Below are 16,570 nucleotides of genomic sequence, written 5' to 3'. Positions count from 1 at the left end.
CCATGCACATCTGCATCCATTGAGGTGTGCAGAGGATGAGGCCTGGTGTGTGTGGTGTCACACTGTGGGCTGCACATGTGTTCGGTGGCATTGTGGAAGCAGGAAGTGAAGAACTATAGGAGAAGCTGCTAAGAAAGTGAGGGAAGGTATAAGGCTGCCAACCCCCTGCAGGAACAGGTCAGGTGTGCCCTAAAATGTGAAGTCTTTAAAAATAAAGCTCTGGCCTGCATCACCAGCGTGTGAATTCACAGTGCCTTGTGTGACAAGCACACCAGCTCTCCAGGACTGGGCACCCCTGTATTTCGCACTCAGTCTAATGGAGAAGCTGAAAAGCGAGAGGAGCTGCCTCATGGGCTCCTTCTGAAGATGGCCCAGGGTCCAGGTGCCCTGTGTTTGTGGAGCCCGGGTCAGGTCTTACATTAGAGCTGTGTGCTTGGGCTGTTGGTTCTCCAGTCGCCACCCCAGCACCTAGCGCAGCAGCGTGGCTCCCAGTGCTCAGGTCTGTTTTGGATTCTGTCACAGCGCTTGGTGAGCTGACACCTGACAAGGGCCTGACTGTGTCTCCATGTGGCAGAGAAGCAGGAGGCAGCCTCATGGAGAAGGGGCCAGTGCAGGGGGTGGCCCTGCACTGTCCCACCCTTGGGAGCAGCCCACTGCAGACCTCCAGATGGGCTGGACGCAGGTGACAGGCGACCCCAAGCCAGGGATGAGGCCGCAGGAAAAGACTCATTCTCAGCAGTTTTCTACTTTTTGAATGTTTGGGATTTTGTTCTGTGTTTCTCTCTTCCCAATCTAAATATTAAATGGAGTGTTTCTAGAAAGAGACCAGTGGGGATGAAAGCTCCACATGATGGTGCCTGGGGCCAGCTCGGCCCTCGAGAATGAGAAGCAAGACTGTCCTAGGAGTCTCGGACTGCAGAAGTGACCCATCTTCCAGCTGGGTTTTGAGAGGAGCCTGAAGATGCAGCTATCTTTTTTCACAGAGCTAGGTCGCCCAGCTCGGTCTTGAGAAACTTTGACCTTATTCCTGTGAGACTTGAAAATCAAAAATCATAGCCCACTGCAGGCAAAAGCTGTAGTTTTGCAGGAGCCCAGAGCAGCCTCAGGGAAGGGGAGCATCTTCTCAGCGGCTGCAGCGTGGCCATGGGCATGGGGCCCACGGTGGGGAGATCAAAGGCAGGGACAGGCCTCAGGACATGGACAGGCTGTGTGTTCCTGGCTGCTGCGTGGAGGGAACCCTCCAGCTGTGACAGGCCAGCCTGCCAGGTGTCACCCAGCCATGACAGGCTGTCCTAACAGTATCCCCTGGCCATGACGAGCTGTCCCCAGTCCAAAGGTGAGACCCACATTTGTGGTAGGAAGGCAGATCATCCCAGCTGCACCTCATAGCCCCTGTCGCTGTGAATGACCCGAACCCAACAGGAGCCATCACACGTGCTATATGTGTGTGTGTGCATGCGTGTGTCTAGATGCACACATGTGTTCCACAACGTGGCTTCTGTCAACAAACACTCCTGCCGACGCCTCACACACCTGCAAAGTGGGCTCTGCTTCCGGCTCTGGAGAGGAGGCTGCAGAGATGGGCAGGTGCCACGACCACCGGCCCCTAGCTGGTCCTGGCAGGCCCTCGCTGCCCGAATATGAGGCTCAGCCCGTCCTCAGTGCCTAGTGCAGCTTCCTCAGGTGGCACACGGGGCAGGAAGGTGCTCACTGTACAGCAGGCAGGGCCTCCACGTCAGCAGGTTCTCAGGGATCACAGAGCAAGGCCCAGGGCACCCGAACCGGGGGGTGCTGTGTGCAATGACCTTGCAGAGGGCGGGGCTTTGGCCTTGGCTGGTGTCCCTGTGGGTCTGGCAGCTGGCAGGGAGCCTGTCCCCTTGGGTTTGAGTGTCCTCTGAGTCTGCTCTGCATGTCTTTTCAGGGAAGGTGGCCATCCGGAAGGAGGACCTGCAGAAATACCACAACAGGGACACCTGGTTCCAGCTGCAGCACGTGGACGCTGACTCAGAAGTACAGGTGAGGCTGGGGTGGGCCGGGTCCAGGGTGAGGACAGAGCCCAGGCTCAGGGCCTTGCGGGCAGAGTGCCTGGCACATGTGCACTCATGGGAGTTGTGCTGAGATTCTAGATGAAGGCTTCTTAATTTTTCTTCCCTTGTTATTGCTAGACTTTTTAGGCAGCAGACACAACTTTCATCACACGTGAAATGGGGTGGGGTGGGAACTTGGAGAAGGCAGAGAGCAGACCTGGTGACAGACAGCTATGGGGAGTCCTGGAGCAGGGCTCCAGCTTGGGAATCCTGTCCTCAGGTCCCCATCCTCCCTGTGCTCCCTGGACTGAATGCCCCGACACCCGAGACACTGCAGGGCACTATGGGACTGGGTACCAGGCCCGGGGAAGCTGCTGCAGGGGCGCACATGTCAGCCAGGTGCCCTTGGACTGCCTGTAAGGGAGTGTACCCACAGGGGCACCCACAAGGCACACACCATTCCCACCCCTGTGGGCCACCCTGAGCCCTGGCCCTGCACAGGAAGCAGCTGCAGAGGCCTCGCCCAGTGGAGCGGCCAACACTGCACACACGGGCGTTCGCATTGCGGGTGCCTCGCTGTCAGCACAGTGTGTGGCGGGAGCCATCCCCAGCTGCCCATCTGCTCAGGTCCGGCCTCCAGGCTTCCAGGGCTGAGCTGTAACCTGTGCACCACCTCCTCCTCCTCAGTGAAGTGCAGGGGCCGATGTGTGTGCAGCTCAGTGGCACATTGGGTATAACTTTATACCTGGTAGATGGTATCACAGAAAGATCCCCAAAATGCATACCTGTGAGGGCCTGCCCGAGATGTCCGTGAAAGCAGTTCCATGCTGCATGTCCCTGTGGAGGCCTGTCTGCCTCCATCCTCAGGACCCTCCTGCTTAGCAGGCTTCCCCAGTGAAGGGTGGGGCTCCAGATCACTGCTGAGGTCCTAGGCCACTCAGACCCCCTGGCCCTGGGTTCTGTCCTTGGAGTTAGCAGAGCCCATACAGAACACGGAGAGGCCCAGGCAGAATCAAGGACCGAGCTGATCCAGCCTGGGTGCTGCCTGTCACCAGACGCACGGGATCATGGCTGCCCCATGCACTCTGCCTCCCAAGAAAACATGGGCCCATAGCCCACACACTGTGGCTTACAGGATGCTCTAATGAACGAAGAACCAGCTGTACTCTGGTGCGAGTGCAGAGCTCAAGATGATGCTAGAGCCGAGGTCACCCTGCCCGCGCCCAGCTCGGCTGAGAACCTCAGAGTTCGGCTAAGCAGGGGTTCAGAGTGCAGGACCCTCCTCTCAGCCCCATCCACACCTGCAGCCCGGGGCCCAAGGTGAGACTGGTGCTGTGCACAGCCTCAGGCCACGTCCAGGTGGTGTTTCCCAGACTTGCTTGGCTGTATTGGCACGTGTGGGTTTTCCTATTTTTTGCCTATTTAATTTTGAAATGGTTCCAGCTCTGTGGTTACAGATGTCAGACAGGGAACTGTGACCAGCAAGTTTGTGTGTTTTTAGAAGATGAGACGCAGAGGGCCTGTCCCCAGGGCTCCACCTCAAGGACTGTGCAAGCTCCCAGGCCACGGACTTTGTTCCAGGCTCGCCACTCTGCATGTGTGTATGTTCCGTGCAAGTTTTCCATTCCTTGTTGTGGTGAACCACACACATTGTCACTGGAAATGGTTAGGTATTTCCAAGTCTGATTCTGCGGCACGAGAACATTGGCACTGCTGTGCAGCTGTCATCACCGGCCCTCGCCATACCTGGCCACCTTCCTATATGGGAGGTTGGTGCCCAGCACCTGCTGCCCTCCCAGTGGACACGGGCGCCCTGGGGTCTGCAGGAGTGACCTGCAGCAGCGCTTACCGTGTGGCTGGTGTCTGCCCACTCACCAGGCCGTGGCCTGGATTGGGATTCCCTTCCCTCCCAGGCCAAGTCATATTCCATGTGTGGATGGACCAGTTTGCCTATTTGCTCACTGCGAATCATGGCCACTGTCTGGCTGCTGGACACTGTGGGCAGCTTCAACCTGTTTGTAGATTTGTCATCACCGCAGTCATGATTTGGAACCATTGCATCACCACAGAGCTGTAAACCCCACTCTCATGGGAGCCTTGTGGCTGGTGAGATGTTTCCTAACAGTGTGGAAGGCAGCTCCAGCGCTCCCTGCTGAGTCTGTGATGAAGACTGAGACCTAGCCCTGCTGCACTCCTGGGAGCCTGGGTGGTGAGAGGAAAGGACCCTGGGGAGGGCCCAGGAGGATGCAGCTTGCAGCTTGGGACCCTGGCAGGTGCTGCGCTGAGCTTAGTGCTTCTCTGGCATTTTGTTCTGGAAGTTTCTTGCTTATGAAGTGGCCGGGACAAGGAGGCCTCTTTTCGCCTTGCTCAGTCTGACCTTTAAATTGCAGTTGCATCCTTGCTCTGCAGCTGCCTCTCATTTTGAAATGTCACCTTCACAGTTTCACGCTGGGTGGTGGGCGGCTATGGCTCCCTGCTTCCGTCTGCTGTACACGGCATGGGAAGGAGACCCATGCCCTGACAGACCATCACACTACGCTAGCATCACAGGAACGGGGAAAGGCAACTTAGATGGCCTGCTTCTTTCTGGAGCTGGTATCTTTTCTAAAGGTTCCCAGACTGTGCCTCACCCCTCTCCACTCTGAGTTTATCAACTGGCCTGGGACACAAGGCATCAGCAGCCACCACTCTAGAGACGGTTGGCTCGAGAGCCAGGGACGGGGTGGAAATTTGGGGAATTTTGCCGTAGGTGCATCAGACAACCCAGAAGGACACCGGCAGGTGTTCTCAGTCTGGGGCCTGGCCTTCGGGTGGCTCTGAGGGCTTGAGGGGGCACAGGAGGCCAAGGAGAGGCCAGCTCCATTCCGCCTTGCCCTTTGCAACATCTTCTCCCTTCTCGAGTCCCATCGAGAACTAGTGGCTACTTAGGGTGGGGACAGGTCGGAGGGCGGCATTCATTGTCACAGGCCCCATATGGATCCCACAGCAGCCTGGGGCTAAGCTGGGATTGTTCCCACTTTGCAGGGTGGCCCTTGTGTAGGGAGGACCTTCCTGAGAAAAGAGCACAGGGACCTCTGGGGGATTTTGTAAGCTACCAAACTCTGGTTTCTGAGCAGTTTTAAGTTTACAGAGAAACTGAGCAGGCCTGCCCGGCCCCCCTGTGGCCCAGTGCTGCTGCACAGTGGTCACCAAGGCCCTCGGTCCCCTTGTGCACAGGGCTTGGGCTGGCACTGCCCTCTCTCGCTGGTCTTAGGAAGCCACTCCTCTTTGTTCTGGTTACCCTGCCTCGAGGTTTAGCTCTGTTGATCTATTCAGAGAACCTGATTTTGGTCTTGATGGTTCTCTGATTTCCTGTTTTCAGTTTCATCGATTTCTGATTTAAGTTTTATTTCTTTAGCTTTCTATGAATTTAATCTCCTATGTCTAGTGGAGGTCATTGATTCTGGATTTTCCTTCCTTTCTGGGTATATGACCATGTTCTGAATTTCCTTCTTAGCTGTGCTTTTACTGCGACCCACAAATTCTGTATTATAATTTCATTTTCCTTTGTTTCACACTATGTTTAAGTGTCTATCTTAGTTACTTTTCTCATTGCTGAAACAGAATACCCAACACCACAAGTTAAGGGAGGAAGGGTTTATTTGGCTCACAGTTTATGGAGGTTTCCGTCCATAATCGGCTGGCTCCAAGGCGGGGTGGCCTGGCAGAGGGGCTTTGAAGAGGAGAAACAGTTCATGGTGGGCAGAGGATAGCAAAGCAAGCAAGGGTCCAGAAAACCCTGTTTCTATCCTTCAAATTCTATCCAGGCTACTGGGATTGGGGTGGTGCCAAGCCAATCGGTGGACTGACTTAGTGATCAGCCACCCTTAATCCTAGCATCGCACCATGAATCAATCACTCTACATCCAGCCACCTCTGAAAAGGCCCCACCTATGACTGCATGAGGCTCTGGGGGAACAGCTAGACACACCCATAACAAGGTCTCTGGAGACTTCTTTGACCCATGTGGTGTTTACAAGTCCATTGCTTACTCTCCAAGTGTTCCAGGGCTCTCAGCTGCCCTGCTGTTCTGATCTCTCGTTTAGTCTCTGTGTGGTCTGAGGGATGACACTGAGGCTGGCAGGGTGGCTGCCACCCTGTGAGCTCCAGTGATACTGTCTGTGGGATGAGGTGATCTTGGGGCAGCAGTCAGCCCTGCTGATTCGTGATGTTGTTCACTTCCCTGTTGCTTCCTCAACTTTCTTTTTTTGGTGCTGGGGTAGAGCCTAGAGCCTTACAGGCGAGCTCATTGTTAAGCTGTGGCTCAGCCCTCGTTAACTTCTTGGTGTCTTTAGTCCCCTGATAAGCTGGGAAGGAAAAGCTGCCATCAGCACTTTCTTCTGCAGGCTCCACGGCTTCTCTCACAACTGGAATAAAAGCTGGGACACTGGCTGCACTGGATGAGCTGTCCTCGAAGGCAGTGGGGGACGTAGTGGGCAGGCTGGATGCATGAGGCCCTGGTGGCTCCTGGCCTACCCAACCCCTGCCAGAGACCGGAGCCCGGCTTCTGTCCCTCCAGGGCAGTGCCTGGCCCTGCCGTGAACCCGCATGCCCAGGTGTGTGCCAGGATGCAGCGTTTTCTGCAGATCTGAAATCAAGAGCGTGACCCAAGGGCAGCCATGTTTCTGGTCTGGGTTGTTTGTGGCAAGGCCGGGTCAGCTGCTGTGAGAGGCACCGCCCCAACTGCCATGTCGTGCAGGAAGCAGGCCCTGGGTGCTGGTGAGACATGGGGACTGCTGGCCCGTGGATCTGCAGGGCCCCTGGCCATGGTCAGGGCAGTGCAGTGTGACTGTTTGGTGCCCATGTTTCTGTCCCACAGTGTGTGCCACCGGCTGAGAAAGGCGCAGGAGCCCAACGGCTGCTGGGGGAAAATAGGAAATGGAAAGGACGCTGTCGGCAGTGGGGCCTTTCATCCCCCAGACACAGCCTCCCACGTTCCAAAGGCCCCTGGGCGGGACACGGCTCTCTGCCCATCTGCCTGACACCTTTGCAGATCTCAGAATTTCCCTGTAGGGGTTGGTGCCCATGGCTGGTGCCGTCCTCTGATAGGAAACTGGGCACTTGGTCCTGTGCGTTGGCCTGGTTTGGGTCCAAAAGTGCTCTTGACCTAAGGAAGCAGTACCACTTCCCAGGGCAGTGGCATCATGGCCATGAGCCCAGTGTCTAAGCTCCTGGGCTCAGGGAAAGAAAAGGAGCCACAGAAGTGTGTCCAATTCAGGCCACAGGTCCCCACTCGATCCCGCTCAGAGCAGGTCCCTGCTCCTGAAAGTGCCGAGTGAGACATTAGCTTCTTCATAGGAACTGGACTCGGGCCACTGGCCTTCCAGGAGGAGGCAAAGGTGGGCCCGGAGGGTCCCTGGGGCCGCCCCTCTGCCTATGCCTGCCCTGGGCAGGGGCCACTGTGGTGCATCACAAGTGGACTTGCAGCATGTCCGGGGCTGCTCTGCTGGGGTCTGACCCTTTGGGACCCTCACTCTGAAATTGCACGGCCAGCGCTGACCTCCCCTTAGTGCTCGAGCTCTGAGTGTGGAGCACGGCAGGCTGGAAATGCAGCTGCCACGGACCAGGCAGCCCTCCCGCGGGATGTGACCTTCCATCCCAGCTCTGCCTTCTTGTGGACCGCGTCCCCCAGCTTTGGGCTGTGCCCCCGATCCTCCCCTGTCCTTTGCAGGGCAAGGTGCACCTGGAACTGAGGCTGAGTGAGGTCATCACCGACACGGGCGCTGTCTGCCACAAGCTCGCCACACGGTAAGATGTGCACCTCAGCAGCAGGTCTGGGTCGGGGTTCCAAGGAGATGTCTCCTGTTCCAAAGGGCCTGGCTTCCTCCTCTGATGCCTAGGGGAGCAGGATGATGCCTCTGCACTTGCTGCCCTGGGTCTCACTGGCCTCCTCCCTGGACAGCGGGCCCAGGGTGGGGATAACAGGGCACACGGCCCAGGTAGAACGCAGCTAGGACATCTTCCTTGCCACTGAACGTGCAGACGTAAGTCCTGGTGACGGGGCCATTGCAGTCTGTTCTTGCTGTAACAAAATGCCCGAGCCAGGGTATGTGCAGAGAACTGCTGGTCTGGTTCACGGTTCTTGTCCCACCGAGGCTGAGGCCTCCCTCGGTGGGACAGTGGTGGCAGCTCAGTTCTCCTTCTCGCTTATAAAGCCGTCAGGGTGCCTGGCACCACCTAGTGACCTCAGCTACCCTGTCACCTCCCTGGCCACCTGTGACACCTACATTTGCCTTTGGGGGTTGCGTCTGACCTTGGAGCTACTGGGGACACATTCAAGCCACAAGGGGCCCATCCTGCTGCCCTCAGCGAGCAAAGATGGGGCTTCTTCCTCCCAGAAGTGTCCTTGGAGCAGGGCAGGCATGCGCTGCAGCAGGCAGTGACCCCCCCAAGTAGGATGCACACAGAGCTGAGTTCATGGTTGGGGTTTCACACCCTACTCCCCTGGGGTGGGCGTTGGGTAAACAGGGTCTTCTCCCTACTGTCCCCACAATGGTCCCCAGTGGCCCGTGGCCCCATGGTGAGACCATGCAGCCCGGTGCTGGGCGCTCAGGGGACTCCTGTGGCTGTGGAGTGTGCTCAGGGCAGGGACAGAAGGTCACTGCAGGCACATATGAGTTCTTGACTGTGCTGAGCTCCTTGCTGCACTGCAGGTGCTGTGAGATAAATGTATTTATAGCCATGTTCCTAGAATCCAAGGCTGGACTTGTGGGGCCCAGGCCCAAACCGAGGGTGTGGGTAGAAGTGGCTTTCTTGGGCCCATGAAAGGTGGGGCTGAAAGGTGCTGTGAGCTGAGCTCAAGGCAGAGAAGGGGCCAGGCCACCCCTGTGTCCCTCTGATCCTCAGCCCCTGGGGCCTCTGAGCAGTGGGCCCACTGGGAACTCAGACTGAGGTTGTGAGTCGCCTTCTGTGGCCCTGGGTCCTGGGTTTCCCCACCTGGCTTTGCCCTGCAGCAGCTGCTAGCACTGGGGGACATGCTGTCCAGGAGCCCTCGGGAGCCTTGCCCAGGTGGAGAGTTCTCCTCTGAGTGCAGCCTGCTCCCTGGGCTGGGGTGGCTGAGTCAGGAGGCTCTTTGAAGCATGGGCTGACAGTGGCCCAGACAGGTGGTGACCATGGCTCCCAGAACATCTGAGCCTTTTGCCAGCCCCAGCCCTTTGTTTGCTCAGCACGAAGGAGAGAAAAAAGCAGTGAGCTTGGGTCAGAATCCAGAGGGACTTGCTTCCGTGCCTCAGTTTCTCCATCTGAAAAACAGGAATGAAAGCTACTGCCCTGTGGACTCCAGCTGCAGCTGGGAGCATGCAAATTCAGGGCTCCTGTGTGCCTGTTGCTCAAGGAGCAGCCGTGTGAAGTTGTTTCCTTGGATGGAGTAGGAGAGCAGCCGGAGAGTGGGCTGCTCTGCCACCGGCCACGCAGTCGTGTGCTATGTGTGGAGTGGTGGGCTCAGAGGGCTTTCCCTGTGCCCACCTGGGTCTGCTCCTCGCCCTGTGCTGCAGACGCTGGCATCCAGGGAGAAGGCTCCCAGCCAGGATGAGGAGACACGCGTGGGGAAGCCCCAAACCGTCACAGGCATTTGGGGCCCAGCCCAGCTCAGGGCGTCAGAGAGCAGCCCTGGGAGGCCTGGGACTTGTCAGACTCTCGGCTCTCTTCAGGGCCTCGTGGCTGACAGCCGTCTGCCATTATGGGCAGGGAGCCCTCCCTGCATCATCCGCCATGAGGCTTCTGAAAGCAGGGACATGTGTCCTGCCCCGTGGCTCCCAGGACAGCGTCACCATCACCACGCTCATGGCCTTCTTCCCCAAGGGGGCATTGAGTGCAAAGCTGGAAGGCTCTGGACCCTGCTGTGCAAAAGGACATAGCCCTGGTCCTGGACACCACCTCTGGGGGATCCTGCATCCCTTGCCAGCTGTGATTGGTTGGGACCTTGTAGACAGCTGTGGAGGGCAAGCCCCACCAGCCTGCGGCCCCAGGTTCCCCCCGCAAGGACCTGGTCGCTCCACAGCTCCTCCCTGCAGCAACATCTAAGTGCGTGTGTGTGCGCCTGCGTGTGTGCGTGCGTGCGTGCTGTTGGTTGGATACCAACCTGCAGCCACTGTCCTGTCAAGCCCTGCAGGGTCTCTGTCCCTGTATCAGCTGCTCCTCGACGGCTGGTTCTTGGCCACACAGATCCGCCAGCCTCTCCCACCCCAGGAACCCTGACGGTCATCTTGCTCCTGGTCAGCAGACCGGCAGGGAAAGGCTCGGCCCTCCTGACCTCCTCTCATCCCGTCCTCTGTCTCCGCAGCATCCTTGAGTGCCAAGGCCTCCCCATAGTGAACGGGCAGTGCGACCCCTACGCCACAGTGACACTGGCTGGACCCTTCAGGCAAGTTGTCCCGGTCCCGCCCACCCTGGGTGCTGCTCTGGTCCTGGGCGAGGGAGCCCAGGAGGCACAGGGCTGGCGCCCCCTGCAGGAGGAGGAAGTGGAATATGTCATTTAAAAGTTTTTCTTGGTACATTTGAGAGATCCGCAATGATAGCATCCATCACAGGGAATTTGTACTGTTCATGGCGTATCTTGCTCCTTCCCCATTTCCCTTCCCTCCTTTCATCCCCTCTTCCTGGCCTTGTTTACAAAAGCTTTGTTTCCCTTTTTCCTTTCCATTCTTTTTCTTTCCTTGTCCCTTCTTCCCTTTCGCCCTCACCCCCCTCACAGCCATGTTTACAGCAGTGCAGTTCGTAATCGCTTAGCCCTGGAAACAGCCCAGGTGCCCATCAGCCGACGAGTGGATAAAGATGTGGGGTTTTTATACAAGGGAGGACTGCTCTGCCATAAAGAAGGATGAGCTTGAGACATTTCCAGCTAAATGGATGCATCTTAAGACCACAATCTTAAGTGAAATAAAGCAGACACCCGTGTTCAGATACTTTATTGTTTCCCTGGTGTGAGAAACTGAAAATGTAAATAAGGATCAAAATGTATAATAGATGCTGGGAAAGGGGAAGAAAATGTCCAAATGAGAAAGGAATATGTCATGTTGACTCCTTTTGGTTTCCTTGATTGCTCTGAAATTGCTTTGTGAAGAATGAGGCCTTTGTGACCTCCATATTGGGTATTTCTGGCTCTGTAAAGGTTGCTGATTTGCATACCATCTGGAGGTAGAGGCAAACAGAAATGTCTATGAGATAAATAAAGGCTGTAATATTCGACAGCTCAATTTTAAGGCAGATTCAGAATCAACAGTGTCATTTCCAAGCCTAACCTTTCCTCTTTGGACTGCAGATCAGAAGCCAAAAAGACGAAAGTGAAGAAGAAGACCAACAACCCCCAGTTTGACGAGGTGTTTTACTTTGAGGTTGGTGCTCAGTGGGAAAACCGGAAGTGTGCTGAGGATGAGCAGGAAGGGCTGAGCTGTCCCTGAAGAGAAGTCGCCGCTGCTCTGCAGCTGCCTGGATTCCAGCTGAGGGTGGCAGTTCTTGGGGCCCAGGTCTTCAGGCCCTGGGCTGACTGGCTGTGGGTTTTTGTTTTTCTGGCTGCTCCACCCTACCTTCCCTGGGCAGAGTGAGGCTCTATCCACCGGAAATGCGAAAGTTTGCAGCAAAGGGGAAGTGGTTCAACCCAGACACTCCCTGGCTGCCTCTAGGACACGCAGCTCGAGGGCTGGTGCCTCATGGGGCAGAGTCGGTGTAGGCCTGGCTGAGGGCCACCAAGGTGTGTTCTTCCTGTGCACCAGGGCTTGGGAGGGAGGGGCCAAGGGCTCGGCTCCAGCTCAGCACACGCTTTCATGGGGTGCAGTGGCCACAGCAAGTTGAGGGACACAGCCTCGAGGACAGGAGCCGACACGGTCCTGGGAGGTGGGGGTCTCCCCCGCTGGGGAACTTAATGACCCCCAGAGAAGTCTGGGAACTACGGTCTGCAGTGGGGGCAAGGCTCCTGAAAGGCCTGGCCTGGGGCTGCTGTTGAATCCAGCGGCCCTGCTCCTCCCGAGCTGTGGTCTAGGACACTGCTGTCCGGGCTCCCTGTTCCCCTGGGCCCTTCTTGGGTGTCCTGCTCCAGGGAAGGCAAGTCCCAGGCAGCAGGGGGCCAGAGGGCAAGGGGAAGTCACTCCCAGGCCACCTTCTGCCAGGATAGCCTAAAAGCCTTGACTGTCCAAATATGTGAAGTCCTGTAGGAGCCACCTTCACCCCCTGCAGGAGGCTGGGAGAGAGCTGAGCCAGGCCCATGGGAAGCAGATGATGAGTGTCAGCGGGGCAGCAGTGTGTGGCCCTGCCGGGGACAGGGTGTGGCAGGGGCTGAGGCTCCTGGAGGAGGCGGCATTCAGAGACACCTGCAGGCTGAGGGGAGCCAGCTTCTAGGAGAGGCCCACGGGGCACGAGGCAGGCAAGTCTGGGCGTGGTGCTGGCCAGTAGTGGGTGGAGGGGCTGGTGTTGGAGGACAAGTGGCTGGGGACAGGCCTGCAGGCCAGGGCTGGCGGGAGCCTGTGGCGCTGGTGGCGACCACTAGTCTGGTGTTCAGAGTTAGAGCTCAGAGTTTAAGCAGTGTAAGCAGCATGGTTTTGTCCATTTCCAGAATACAGCTTGGAGCGAAATTTTCTGACTCCGCAGAGGGGACAGGGTAGGCCTGGGGGTGGTGCCCGCTGTGAACCCCAGAACCTGCTGGCTATTTTATGTTTTAAGGGGCTCACAGCCCTGTAATGTTAGGAGGAAATACAGCTTGGTCTCTCAGTTTTCTGATGCCTCCCTAGGTGTGAACTCCCAGAGGGGCTCTTGAGGGTTGGAGGCCATGCAGTAGGGAGCTGGTGTCTAGGGCTCTCGGGCCTTCCTGTGGCGGAAGAGGACATGAAGGCCGTCTGGGAGCTGCCAGCCTTCCCGGCCCTTGGAGCACTCTGCTTCAGGATGAGGCAGAAGCCCCTCAGAGTCAAAAGCCAGAGTCCACTACGTCCCAGGCCCCAAGCAGCTCCCTTCAGGCCCCTCCCAGTGGGGTCAGCCTCCACCTCGGCTTCCCATTGCCCTGTGTGGCCCAGCAAAGCTCCAGGGTCAGCACACAGGCCTGGGCCCAGACCCTGCCACTGCCCTTCCTGCTATGGCCATTCCTGCGGGCAGGTGAGCGCAGGCCTTCCTCATTGACTGTGTCCTGTGGGGCTGCATACGTCTTTTCTGTCCGTCTGCCCCCAGGTGAACAGGCCCTGCAGCTACAGCAAAAAGTCCCACTTTGACTTCGAGGAGGAAGATGTGGACAAACTTGAAATTAGGTAAGAAGTCAGGCTCCCTCTTTCTTCTGCATGGTTTTGTCTGGTCCTTGTTTGGGGCCTGGAGAGGGCAAGGTTCCCTCCCACAGTTGCACCCCAAGTGCCATGTCCGGTGGGACCTGCATGAGACTCATTCCGTGGACCTGTACCCTGTGACTCCTCGCACAGGTGGACCCCTCTGTCCTTCCAGCCTCCTGCCGCACAATCCTGTGGCCCCAAGTTCCAGGGAACTGGGCATTCTGCACGGAAGGAGGGTCAGGGCATCACCTGCTGTGTCAGGAAGCTCAGGGCACTGGTGTGGACGCCTCACAGAGACCACCCCACTGTGGTCTGTGGCTCCTGGGGACCCTGCCCAAGTTCCCCCGCGTGGCTCCCACAGGTCCTACTTGGCCTGCAGAGTCAGCAGTCTCAGTTCAGAGAGGTGCTGCCAGCACCATGGCTCTTCTAGATGAAGGTGGGCACCCCGTCTTCACCAGGCTGGGCACCGTCCTGCACCAGCCACTCGGGCCACGAGGTGCTACCCTCATCTACTGGGCCAAGCAGATGAAAGCTGCCCAGCTGGGGCTGGGGCAGAGCCCAGGCTCACTGTGGGGTGCCGGGCATCCTGGACACTTACCCATCTGGGGCCGTGGGGCACTCGGGGTGAGGGCAGTTGCCGGAGCAGTGGCGGCAGTCTGGCTCTTCACATGTGGCGGGGGCCCGTGGTTGCCTGTGCTGCCAGCCAGGAGGGCTGTGTCCTGGCCTGCACCCCTGCCTGGCTGTCCGCACAGCATTGCAGGTCTCTGCTCCAATGCAGCTGTGGGCATTGTGGAGATCACTGAAGCCAGTGTCACATGGGCAGCTAGGCTCCAAGCCCTCCTGGAAGCAGGTGCCTACCGGGTGGGATCTGAGTGCTGCTCATTTTCAGAGTCGACCTCTGGAATGCCAGCAACCTGAAGTTTGGTGATGAGTTCCTAGGGGAGTTGAGGATCCCACTGAAGGTGCTGCGGCAGTCCAGCTGCTACGAGGCCTGGTAGGTGCCACGGGGCTGGGGTCAGCACACCCAGGAGGGGTGGAAGGGTGGGAGGAAGGGTACCATGTCACCCTTGGCCCAGTGCACCTGCTGCCATGCGCTTGTGTGTGGAGATGAGTTTTTGCCTTTTCACCAAGGAGGGAGAGGTGAGAGGTGACAGCCAGGCACACTGAGGCAGGAGGTAACGCTCAGCCTAAGGTAGAGGACACAGCAGTCAGCACTGAGGACAGCTGTTGGCCCTTGCTGCTGACATGCCGCCGGGGCAGCTGGTGGAGCGGTCATTGTCCGTCTGCGGTCTCAGCCTCGCTGTCCCTCTGAGCTGCCTTTGCCGGCTCTCTGCTGCCTGGTGCCTTTATCTCTGCTGATCTCCAGAGGTGCTGCATTTGGGTGTGGGGAGCGCACCTCTGGCTTGTTGGGTTTTGTCCACACGCTTCCTCAAGACTCAGGCACATGCCAGTGGGTGTCTAGTTGACACCTGGCACCTTGTACTGTGTGTGCTGAGGCCCAATCTGCCCAGGAAGCTGCTTTCTCGTGCCACGATGGAAGGAGCCCAGCACAGGGTGCCACCTAGACCTGGACCTCCCACTCCTGCTGGCCAGGCCCAGTCCCTCAGCAGAGGTGGCCACCAAAACCCACCAAAGACCACAGTGGCTTGTGTCTCAGACACGGATCTCAAGCTGCCCAGCCCAGGAAGTGGGGCAGGGAGGGGTGAGCAGAGGGACCACTCTGCTGAGGACTGCAGAGTGACCCCTGCCCCAGTGCAAGCCAGCTCTTCCTAATGGAAAGGCTGCGTGGCCCTCTGTCCCAGCAGTCCTGTGTTCTCATTGCCCAGTGTCCGTCCTCACAGGTGGATGCTGCAGTGGGGCCCTGCTGGCTGCTGCCTTCCTTCCTCCTGGCAGGCTCCTCCAGCCCTTCTCCCCCTGCTTACCGGTCATCCGGACTGCTCCTAGCTTTCAGGCCTGGCTGTGGGCCCGCCCCAGGCAACTCTACCCTTGGATGGCTGCATGGTCATGTGGCGGCGGGGAGCCCTGGACATACACCCCTCCGGCCCCCAAGACCTGGAGCGAGCTGTGGCCTTACTGTGGCCCATCCTCCTCAGGTACTTCCTGCAGCCCCGAGACAACAGCAAGAGCCCAAAGCCTGATGACCTAGGCTCCCTGCGGCTGAACGTGGTTTACACCGAAGACCATGTGTTTTCTTCCGACTACTACAGCCCGCTGCGGGACCTGCTCCTGAGGTCTGCAGATGTGGAGGTGTGTGGGACCTGTGCTCACCTTGCTGGGGCCTTTGTCCAGAGTCCAAGCCTCTCCTCCCTGGAACCTTGCCCTGTTCCCCAAGCAGTACGGCCCTGGCCCCCCAAGGCCCCACCCACCCACCAGCGCTTGCCCCAGCTCTGCCCACTCACCTGACCTGTCCAGTGCAGGTTCCTGCTACCCAGCGGTCCTGTCCACTCTCCAGGCCCACTGGTGCCCTGGTTACTTGCCTGGCCCCAGCCAGGCCTGCCCTTCCATCCCCCCTCGCTGCTGGGCTGCCTCTCCCTAGTGGGCGACGCTGGTGGCGTCCCCCGGCCTTTCCCCACCTCTCTCCTCCCGTAACCCCTTGCTCAGCTGCTGCTCAGATTTGCTGACTCGTGGCTGGCTATGACCAAGTCACGTCTGCTGAGGGCCCCATGCTGCTGGCTGGGGTGGCGGCAGCCCCAATGCCCTGCAGCCCTGCAGCACCTGCACGTGTGGGCCCACCGACCCTGGGCGGAGGGGCCTGGGCTGTACAGGGGTAGCTGCTCACCCTGACCCACCCTCCCCCGTCAGCCTGTCTCCGCGTCGGCTGCCCACATCCTGGGTGAGGTATGCAAAGAGAAGCAGGAGGCAGCTGTGCCCCTAGTGCGGCTCCTGCTCCACTATGGCCGGGTGGTGCCCTTCGTCAGTGCCATCGCCAGCGCCGAAGTGAGGAGGACCCAGTGAGTGCCCCAGCCTATCCCCGGCCCCTGACCCCCGCCTCTGTCCACCTCTCCAGCCTGCAGTGGGGCTGGGCCGGGAAACTGGTGGCTCAGACCCTAGAGGTTGGACTCCAAAGCCACCTCCCCGCAGGATGTGTGGGAGAAAGGGATGACCTTCAGGTCCCACCGGAAAGGTTGGCTGGTGCTTTTCTAACCACTGAGTGTGCAGTGGCCCCAGGGTGTAAGCTGCAGAGCCTGGGTGCCTGGCAGAGTCAAGGGCCCAAGTTGGGGTGCTGCCAACCCAGGACACAAGGCTGCTCCAGCTGCCCGT

At 58.4% G+C, this 16,570-nt stretch overlaps 1 protein-coding gene across 5 annotated transcripts in view; it reads left to right on the top strand.

Annotated features, from left to right (window-relative positions):
- Positions 1-16,570, top strand: part of Rasa3 (RAS p21 protein activator 3) — a 126,403-nt gene that overhangs the window by 90,458 nt on the left and 19,375 nt on the right. For 4 of the 5 annotated variants that reach the window (XM_021239342.2, XM_087193190.1, XM_004858478.3 and 1 more), the window contains 8 exons: positions 1,922-2,016; positions 7,738-7,814; positions 10,348-10,428; positions 11,326-11,398; positions 13,218-13,294; positions 14,199-14,303; positions 15,403-15,556; positions 16,112-16,260. In XM_021239342.2, coding sequence (XP_021095001.1) covers positions 1,922-2,016; positions 7,738-7,814; positions 10,348-10,428; positions 11,326-11,398; positions 13,218-13,294; positions 14,199-14,303; positions 15,403-15,556; positions 16,112-16,260 — 811 coding nt within the window. Of the gene's footprint in view, positions 1-1,921; positions 2,017-6,412; positions 6,623-7,737; positions 7,815-10,347; positions 10,429-11,325; positions 11,399-13,217; positions 13,295-14,198; positions 14,304-15,402; positions 15,557-16,111; positions 16,261-16,570 lie in introns of all 5 variants that reach the window. The other variant, XM_004858479.3, reaches the window with a different exon arrangement.

The sequence above is a fragment of the Heterocephalus glaber genome, unplaced genomic scaffold (assembly GCF_053883595.1).
Source record: "Heterocephalus glaber isolate CG9 unplaced genomic scaffold, H.glaber_assembly_v1.0 deba00001579, whole genome shotgun sequence".
Lineage (NCBI taxonomy): Eukaryota > Metazoa > Chordata > Mammalia > Rodentia > Bathyergidae > Heterocephalus > Heterocephalus glaber.
This window is presented reverse-complemented; position numbering and strand designations above follow the sequence as displayed.